Here is a 10,034-nt window from a genome sequence, read left to right on the forward strand (position 1 = left end):
TATGAAACAACGACCAATCAGTTTGGCTGCATTTGGCTGGATCTGAGCACACAGTATGGCTCTGAATACATCAGAATTCATTTGGCTGCTTCTGTCCTGTGTCACATCATCAATAAACACTAGTGACCCAGTGCCACTGGCAGCCATACATGCCCAAGCCATCACACAGCCTCCGCCGTGTTTTACAGATGATGTGGTATGCTTTGGATCATGAGCTGTACAACGCCTTCACCATACTTTTCTCTTTCCATCATTCTGGTAGAGGTTGATCTTGGTTTCATCTGTCCAAAGAATGTTCTTCCAGAACTGTGCTGGCTTTTTAGATGTTTTTTAGCAAAGTCCAGTCTAGCCTTTTTATTCTTGATGCTTATGAGTGGCTTGCACCGTGCAGTGAACCCTCTGTATTTACTTTCATGCAGTCTTCTCTTTATGGTAGATTTGGATATTGATACGCCTACCTCCTGGAGAGTGTTGTTCACTTGGATGGCTGTTGTGAAGGGGTTTCTCTTCACCATGGAGATTATTCTGCGATCATCCACCACTGTTGTCTTCCGTGGGCGCCCAGGTCTTTTTGCATTGATGAGTTCACCAGTGGTTTCCTTCTTTCTCAGGATGTACCAAACTGTAGATTTTGCCACTCCTAATATTGTAGCAATTTCTCGGATGGGTTTTTTCTGTTTTTGCAGCTTAAGGATGGCTTGTTTCACCTGCATGGAGAGCTCCTTTGACCGCATGTTTACTTCATAGCAAAACCTTCCAAATGCAAGCACCACACCTCAAATCAACTCCAGGCCTTTTATCTGCTTAATTGAGAATGACATAACGAAGGGATTGCCCACACCTGTCCATGAAATAGCCTTGGAGTCAATTGTCCAATTACTCTTGGTCCCTTTAAAAACAGGGTGGCACATGTTAAGGAGCTGAAACTCCTAAACCCTTCATCCAATTTTAATGTGGATACCCTCAAATGAAAGCTGAAAGTCTGAACTTCAACTGCATCTGAATTGTTTTGTTTAAAATTCATTGTGGTAATGTCTAGAACCAAAATTAGAAAAATGTTGTCTCTGTCCAAATATATATGGACCTAACTGTATATGTGCTTATTTTACATGTTTCCCCTTTTTAGCATATGACTGAAGAATTAATTATAAATGAATGTCCTTAAAATGTCCTCTATGTTGAGTGGGTAAAACTTCAAAATCATCACTTGTAAATGTCAACTATATTTTCCCATGTTGGCCGTCACCTGCCCCTTGTTGGTCGTCATCTTCCACTTGTTGGCCGTCACCTGCCCCATGTTGGCCGTCACCTGCCCCATGTTGGCCGTCACCTGCCCGACATTGGCCGTCACCTGCCCCACGTTGGCCGTCACCTGCCCCACGTTGTCCGTCATCTGCCCCACGTTGGCTGTCACAATGTTGGCAGTCACCTGCCCCATGTTGCCCATCATGTGCCCCATATTGGCCGTCATCTCCCCCATGTTGGGCGTCATCTCCCCCATGTTGGCCATCACCTGCCCCATGTTGGCCGTCATCTGCCCAATGTTGGCAGTCACCTACCCCATGTTGCCCATCATGTGCCCCATATTGGCCGTCACCTGCTTCTTGTTGGCCGTCATCTGCCTCATGTTGGCAGTCACCTGGCTTTCCCGGACTCCTGAATAGTAGATCTGCTCTGCTATGCAGTGATAATGGCGCAGTGGATTTCCTATTCAGAGGTCTGGGAAACCTGGATGACATGTCTTTTGGGACCTGTAATGACAGCCATTAGCGGTTGTCATGTATGAAAAACCAATGAGAGGAAAATAAATATAACTACGTAATGGCTTAAAAACATTTTATCTTAGGGGAAAATGCTTTTTACCATCTCTCTTTTGCTATCTGTTCTAGGATCCCAAACATTTTTAGTGGAAGCCAAAAGGTCTAACCAAGGGCAGAAGATAATCATTCCAGCCGATATTTCCATCTTACCCCTCACTAGACTACATTTACTTTGCCAATCCATCCCATAGGAGCCTAATTTAATTTTCAGCATTGGGCTGTTATGGAGGTACTAAATAATTAGAAATAATTTATCTGCAGTTCAGCCTGTGGTTGTATGTTCTGTCCTGTGCGATCATGCCGTGGTGGGTCTAGGCCTATGTGGCCTTTCTGCAGATGCAGGCCTCCATCAGGAAGATGGGATAGTTTTGCCCTTTATCTAAGCTTACTCTCTCGGCTGTGAGACAAAAATATATATATATACAATGTTAGAATAAAATATATAAATAGCAACAGAACTCCTAGAGATAAAACTCTCTGTTCTTATCCTCGGGTTCATTTTCCATTCAGTTCCAAGGTTCCCATTACTGAAGCTGCTGCAGACTAGATAGAGCCTTCTTAGTAGGCAGCTAAAACGAGTGTATTTGCAGCATGCAGAAGTGAAGGGGAGGTAGAACATAACAGACACTTTTCAATAATGTCGGATATTTCCACAAGGAAGTTGTTACTGAGAAAGAGAGGAGGTAGAACAAAAGGTCATGCACTGATGCCAGAAGGCGGCAGGCAATGGGGAAATCACAAGACCTGCTCCATGGAAGAGCTGGATTAGAGGCAGAAGAGTCCCAGCAGAAGCAGAAGAAGGCCTGTTTCACACCACGTTTTTGTGGTCTACTTGACATATTCATTTGTACTATAAAAAATGGATTTCTATGGTTTTCTTTTTATTGACGTAGAATATAATGGGAATAAACGTCACATTGGTATCCGTCTGACATATGTTTGTGTACATGTCTGTTTCGAGCGGAGGTTTTTTTTTTTTACAGGATGGAAAAAATGTAGCGTATTGCACTTTTTTTATCCTCTAAAAAAAAACAGAACTATTCTTTATAACATTACAGCCTATCATTTTTTCATCCTTCTTATTTATTTATTTTTCTCCAAAAACCAAGTGACGTGATGTCCTGACACTCCTTCCTACGTCATTAAAATAGCACATCTGTTAAATAAAAATGGATGCAACGTAGATGTTAAAAAAACAGATACATTTGCTGTTACATCAGTTTTACAACAGATCAGTTCCTTTTTCTTACAATATAAAAATTACAAAACCGTGCTCAGATCAGCGCCGACATTAACTGTGGCACTAATAAAGGTCTATACATATAACATATTACACAGAATCTCACTGCAAAATATTTAAAAAATATTTTTAAAAATCCCCATCTTGTCCTCTTGTCCTGCAGACACTTCTCTTACTTGGGTGAGAACTATTCTGGCTGCCATTAGGCGTTGTCATAAAACCTCCCCCCTTATCTCCTATCCACAGCTGATTTCCTGCCCCGGATTTCAGTTCCACCATATATTATGCATGCTGGTCTTTCAGGACCACCCTCCAGACCACTTTTCAATCCAATTTTTACAGTTCTATTCACACACGTGTATTGTGCTGTTTCCTCCAGTGAGTAGGATCTGCATTGTCACCCTCTGATGATGTGCCAACCTCTTGTTGGTCGGGCACTGAGGTCTTGATGACAGCTACTTACTGAAAAGTAAGTATAACAATAAAGACACACAACATAAAGACTGTTCACATCACTGCAGACTGGAAGACATCTATTGCATCACACATGGACAAATCCGTATATGAGGGGATGAGTGACTACAAAGAGGAGAATGGCGGCAATCAGGCTTGGACTGGCCCACAGGAGAACAGTGGAATCCTCCGGTGGGCCACCACCCTCTTATATGTGCAGTACTTGGCACAGTATACTTGAATCACTATGTACAGACAAAGGAGGCATCTTATTCATTTACCGATCTACCCAGTCCACTGTTATATAAATTTATGATTGAGGATAATGTCACACTTGCAAGTAGCTGAAAAGTGGGGCCTGGATTTGGTTTCTGGTGTGTGCTTGGCACCCCAGTCCGACCCTGAATGCAATCATTAGTAATGGGCACTAGTTGGGTCTCCCAGTAACCTCCAGTGACAGATCACACACTAATCCTGATGAACCCATGCTTCCTACCACGCAGATCACATACATCCAGTAAAGCTGCTATATGTGCAAAGTGTAAGAGCATATTCACACTGGGGCCATTTCACAGACAAAAAAGAGAAAAACAAAATGAGCATAAACCGACAGTAAGTAAATAGTGATAGTACATGTAAATAACGTAGGGTACTTAGTTAACGCTATTTTCATTAAAAAAAAAAGCATAAAAGCCGTACTACCACGACAAGGTGTACCCACCGGGACGGTCCTAACCTGTCTCTAGTATTAAAACCTCTCCATGTGTCAATCAACGTTAATGTGAATAAGGGCAGAGCAGGACAGGGCCAGACTGAGGCACCCATCTATGGGAAGTGATGAGATACTCATGGGTGCACCTTGGGACGGCTTTATGCTTTTTGATTAATATAGCGTTATCTAAGTCCCCCATGTTATTTCCATGCACTATTACTAGTTTCTCACTGTAGGGTACACGCTCACGTTGCTTCCTTACACAGTAGCACGCTCGGATCTGGTGCCTGAATACACTACAGCTGTCTGTATACAGGGCAGGGTATAAATGCAGGAACCATAGATCTCATGGATGGGGAAAATTAAAGGTGATAATTGGATGGCAAACTCTTCTGAACACTTCATTGACACTTTTTTTTTAAATTCATTTTGTACTTCCTACAATGGTAAAGATGGAGCTTTGGTCTACAGAAATATGACTATATACAATTCCTATACAGTATATAGAGAACAGGTACATGACCCCTGAGATCCCCGGCTATGTACAGCTCATCCATTTATCTCCTATCTATCCACTGATGACCCTACTTAGATGCCACTTTCCCTAATTGTTTGCAGCCTCCTCTCCCCCATAACCAGTAACACCATAGAAGTGAAGGTGACACCTACTTGTGGCTCCCAGCTGGGCTCCTGTGCCACCAGGTGCTGGCAGAGCTTTGTAAGGGGCAGCAGTGGCACACAGACATGTCTTCTGATGCCGGCTGACTCTCTGATCACCCACCATCCTCACCAGTGTGTGCCGGCTGCTGCCTGACAATGAGGCAGGGAAAGCCCCCCAGTAAAAGGGCCAGCGCCACTGCTGGCACGGCGCCAGTCCCAGCCATCTCCTGCTGCTGGAGGAGGCCGGTGCTCGCGTCAGATGATGCCAGGTCCTCCGTGCTGCTGGGGGGCAGGCAGTGGCATCAGGGGGGCAGGCAGTGGCATCAGGCTGTGCCATCAGGGCACGGCATAGTGTGCCGGTGACACATTGCAGTATGTCACAATGGCCAATGACACAGGGCACGGGGAAAACAAAGAGAGGTGCAGTGCCGACCCCCTCCCTCTGCACCCTGCTCCTCTCTACCCGGGGTGGCATCCTGCCCGGCCGCCGGCACACGGGCCACTTACCGTGGTCTTCACGGGCACGTAGAGCACCTGCTTGTCCCCCGGGCTGCCCTCCTCCGCAGTGCCCAGCTGAAAGCCTTTAGATTTCACCCAAAATTTAAATTTGGCGTTATCCTGTGAGCTGGACTCGGAGCCATTGAGCAGCTGCACGATCCGCTCGTATTTCTTGCGGGTGACGGTCTTGGTCTTCCCCGAGTCCCCGTAAGTCCTGAGGCACCAGTCCTGGAAGTGGCGGTACATGTCCCGGTCGCTGTCCATGGTGCTGGCACAATGACAGGGTCCCGGAGCAGCAGTGACGGCCGCGCGTGCTGGCTGGGTGTGTGGGGGGAGGGGGCACAGACAAGTCTCCGATGTTTTTGTTGTTCTCCTACGTGCTCAGCAGCAGGCTGGGCTATCCCAGTGCTACCCCCAGAGGGCAGGACCAGCCGCTACCTGCTCCAGGGTGCCAGCCTCCGCCGGTGCCAGCCTCTACAGCGCCCGTCGCTCCGGGGCCGCTGCTGGCATCTAGGAAACTTCCTGTCTGCCCCGAGCCTGGCAACTCGTGGCGGGCATCACCGTGCCATCCTCGCCGCTCTGTGTGCAGCAGTCCCTACAGGACAGCTCTGTGGCTGCCCCCTGTGCCCGCAGGCAGGAGTCCCGGGAGGCCCCGCACCCTCTATGCACCCAGATCTATCCGGACTATTGTCTGCTGCAGGCTGGAAGCCGCGCTGTGTGAGCGGGGTGCAGCTCCGCTGATGAATGGGATGGGGGCAGGCAGGACCCCACTGCCCCCGCCGCTGCCTGCGTCTTCTCGGTACCTGCAGGAGACGGCGAGTGATCAGAGCCCTCGGAAGGAGCTGGTCCCAGCACTGGCAAAATGGCTTATGCCGCCCGCTCCCTGCTCGGTGCTCTACGGGCAGCTGTAGCGGCGGCTGGAGCCGGCCCGGGACTGACAGCTCGCACTTCTCCTTGTGTTCTTTAAATGGCTGCTGGCTGGTTTACAGGTGTGCTGCTGCCACCTACTGGACACTGAGCGCACTGCGGCTGCATCCAGGGCTCCAGTCTTGGCTAGTACCGACACCGGCAGGTCCATCTATGGGACGAGCGTGGAGCAAAGTGGCCTTCACACTGACTGCAGAGGTGTCACGTCGATTTAAGATGCTTAAAGAGACATTCTCATCATTATAAAAATGTAAAATTGCAAAGTGCTTAAAAAAACAAGCAGTTTGCAATTAACCTCTTATTAAAGAGCCTTTCCATTCTCGAAAGATGGAGGGATTATTCATTTAGTGTGTTGCTTATTGTCTAGGTTACCAGCCACCATTGCAATCTATCAGAGGAGGACAATCTCCTAGTTAAGGAGTGCAGTGCTTGCAAGCTATTTTCTATAGGCTTGTAAGCGCTGCCTTGAAGCTGGTTGGATCGCTGGTGAGCCGGTTTCTGTGCTGGTGCACTCACTGTACTGCAGAGGTAACATTACCTCTGCCTGCAGCATTACAGAAGGTTCAGTTCAGGACACAGAAGAGGGCCCCTGTACAATAACAATATATCGGCCCTTTGCAGCCGAATAGCTAGCTCATCATGATGTACAATGCCACCTGCTTTGGGGGTAGAAGTGGGCCCCCTGACTTCTGGTGCCCCTGTTGGGCACAGGTTGCACCAATGACATGTCCGCCCCTGGTTCACAATCGTGCCACTTGTCCAAACTCAATCAACTAGAAGCGCAAGAAGAAGGTAGGAGAGCTTTGTCCTCATGTAGAAGTTGAAAAATCCCTTTAGGACGCTGAGTCCTATTTAAAGGGATTGTCCAGGACTTTTATTATTTTTTTTGTATAGAGCTAAGAACTAACAAGCTGTTGCTAACTACAAACCTGTACTTTATGGTGACAATCTCAGCCGGCTATTCCCCTGCTTCATTCCACCTCTCAACAGAGCAGCTCTTCCTCCTCCGCTCTGCTCTGTCGATGAGGTGTGACTTGCAACCTCAGCTGGCTCTCCACAGTTAGGCAGTGTGGAACCGACTGTCAGCATCAAATCAGCAGAGATGCCTCATCAACAGAGCAGAGCGGAAGAGAAGATGCTGCTCAGACAACATGATTATTATACAACACCCCATTGGGATCAATAACACCATAATTAGAGGTTCCAAAATGGGAACAATGCCCCCTTTGTCCCCCAAAGCAACTCCATATACATGCAATAATTTATAACAGAGAAAAAAATGGAGCCTTAAATTGCTTAGAATAATTATCAAAATTTTTATTACATATAAAAATTAAAATCAATTATAAAAAACACCCACATAACATTAATACATGAAGATGTGATAAACACAGACCTCAGGCTGTAAGTTACCAGTGCCACCAATTACATATATGTCTTGATAAATACAGATTGTGCCACAATGGCATTCCTATACATAATACATATTAATAATATCCAATGCGTCCATAGATCTTACCCTGAACAAAAGAGAGAGGTATAGTACCTATTACAAATGTTGAAACCTATCCTAATAACTATCAACAGGCTCAGGGGAAAGTATATCCTAAATAGTCGGACTCATAGACATACCCAGAGATTAAGGATGGACACCAATGGAACTGTCAGCCTGGTGAAAGGATTGCCCACGTCCCCTACGCACGTTTGTATAAGTGACCACTTCATCATAGGGGAATATCTGTATAATTGGTGCCACTGGTAACTTACAGCCTGAGGTCTGTGTTTATCACATCTTCATGTATTAATGTTATGTGGGTTTTTTTGTAATTGATTTTCATTTTTATATGTAATAAAAATTTTGATAATTGTTCTAAGCAATTTAAGGCTCCATTTTTTTCTCCGTTATAAATCAGGCAACATGATGTAGCAGGAGAAACACCATCAGCAGCTCTCCGTGACCACTTTGAGCCGGAAGAAATCGTGATTGAGCAGAACAGCCAACTACCTGCATGTAAGTTCTTAGCCTCATACGCAAAAATAAAAAAAATAATAAAAATCCTGGATAACCCCTTAAAATTGTATCTTACAAACATTGTGATAACTTTAAACTCCTGGGTCCTAGTATTAAATGTATAAGACATACCTATTCAAGTCTAGGGGGGCGGAAAAAAATCAGATCCCATACAGATCATCCATTTAGCATCTAATTTTTACAGATAATTGCCGTTATTAATATAGGAAACTTTATTTGGACTTGTAAACGTTAATAGTTGGTGACGTATAAAAACGGATGCATACAGAGGACAGTTCAGGTGAAAATCGTCCGTTTTTTCTGGATGAACTAAGACAAATATTTATACACTCGTGTGAACTCAGCCTAGGGGTGCTTTCCCATTACATTTTGCCCACATGCGTTGGTCCTGTCGGGGCTCATGTCCGAATCCCCCCCGCAAAATGTGATTCAAGCGTATGCATGACGGGGCCATAGACAATAATGGTGCAGACACAGTGAACGTGTGCTCTGACATGCATCATTTTTGGGCGTATACGCGTGCTGGAGGTGCACACTCAGATTATTATTATTTATTCAATTAGCGCCATTAATTCCATAATGCTGTACATAAGAAGGGGTTTCATACCAAATACAGATATCACTTACAGTAAATGAACTAACAATGATAGACTGGTACAGAGGGGAGAGGACCCTTCCTTTGCGGGCTTACATTCTACAGGAACGGGGAAGGAGACAGTAGCTCCGGTGTTATTGAGGTGGCAGCAAGCAAGGTCATGGCAGGCTATAAGCTTGTTTAAAGAGATGTGTTTTCAGGTTCCGTATGAAGGATCCAAATGTGGAGGCTAATCGGACATATTGAGGCACAGAATTCCATAGGACGGGGGATATTCGGGAGAAATCTTGGAGGCGATTGGGTGTGGAACCAATAAGTGCGGAGGAGAGAAGGAGGTCTTGGGAGGACCAGAGATTCCGTGAGGGAATATATCGGGAGATTAGTTCAGAGATGTATGGAGTAGAAGGGTTATGGATGGCTTTGTAGGTCAGTGTTAGTAGTTTGAACTGAATACGCTGGGCAATTGGGAGCCAGTGAAGGGATTTACAAAGGGCATGCACAAGCCGTTTAATAGATTGGGGGTTGAGGAAAGGACGGATTCTGGAAATATTTTTGATCTGGAGGCAACAGGAGGTGGCGAGAGCTTGGATGTGCGGTTTGAAGGACAGAGCAGAGTCAAGGGTTACTCTGAGGCAGCGGATTGCCAGTACAGGGAAAAGTGTGATGTCATTTATTGTGATAGAAAGATCAGGTGACAAAGATATGCGAGATGGGGGAAAGATGATTAGTTCAGTTTTGTCCACATTGAGCTTGAGGAAGCGAGAGGAGAAGAAGGAGGATATAGTTGATAGACATTCTGGGACAGCAGAGAGGTGACGTCTGGGCCAGAGAGGTAGATCTGAGTGTCATTAGCGTACAGATGGTACTGGGAGCCATGGGATTTTATGAGCTGTCCTAGGCCAAGGGTATAGATGGAGAAGAGTAGGGGTCCTAGGACACAGCCTTGAGGGACTCCAACAGAGAGAGGGCGGGATGAGGAGGTAGTGTGGGAGGCGCTAAATGTGCGGTAAGAAAGGTATGAGGAGATCCAGGATAGGGCAAGGTTTTTGACGCCAAAGGAAGAGAGGATCTGTTGTAGGAGGCAGTGGTCAACTGTG

The 10,034-nt window shown here is 46.0% G+C and overlaps 1 protein-coding gene across 5 annotated transcripts in view; it reads right to left on the reverse strand.

Annotated features, from left to right (window-relative positions):
* Positions 1-6,373, reverse strand: part of NOL4 (nucleolar protein 4) — a 406,127-nt gene extending 399,754 nt beyond the window's left edge. For 2 of the 5 annotated variants that reach the window (XM_073679222.1, XM_073679220.1), the window contains exon 1: positions 5,393-6,373. In XM_073679222.1, coding sequence (XP_073535323.1) covers positions 5,393-5,647 — 255 coding nt within the window. In that variant the 5' untranslated portion in view covers positions 5,648-6,373. Of the gene's footprint in view, positions 1-4,894; positions 5,109-5,392 lie in introns of those variants that run through there. The other 3 variants (XM_073679224.1, XM_073679223.1, XM_073679225.1) reach the window with 2 other exon arrangements.
* Positions 6,374-10,034: the final 3,661 nt, after the last annotated feature.

Source organism: Phyllobates terribilis, unplaced genomic scaffold (assembly GCF_046119375.1).
Source record: "Phyllobates terribilis strain yellow unplaced genomic scaffold, ASM4611937v1 Scaffold_4__5_contigs__length_816908805, whole genome shotgun sequence".
In the NCBI taxonomy this organism is placed as follows: domain Eukaryota; kingdom Metazoa; phylum Chordata; class Amphibia; order Anura; family Dendrobatidae; genus Phyllobates; species Phyllobates terribilis.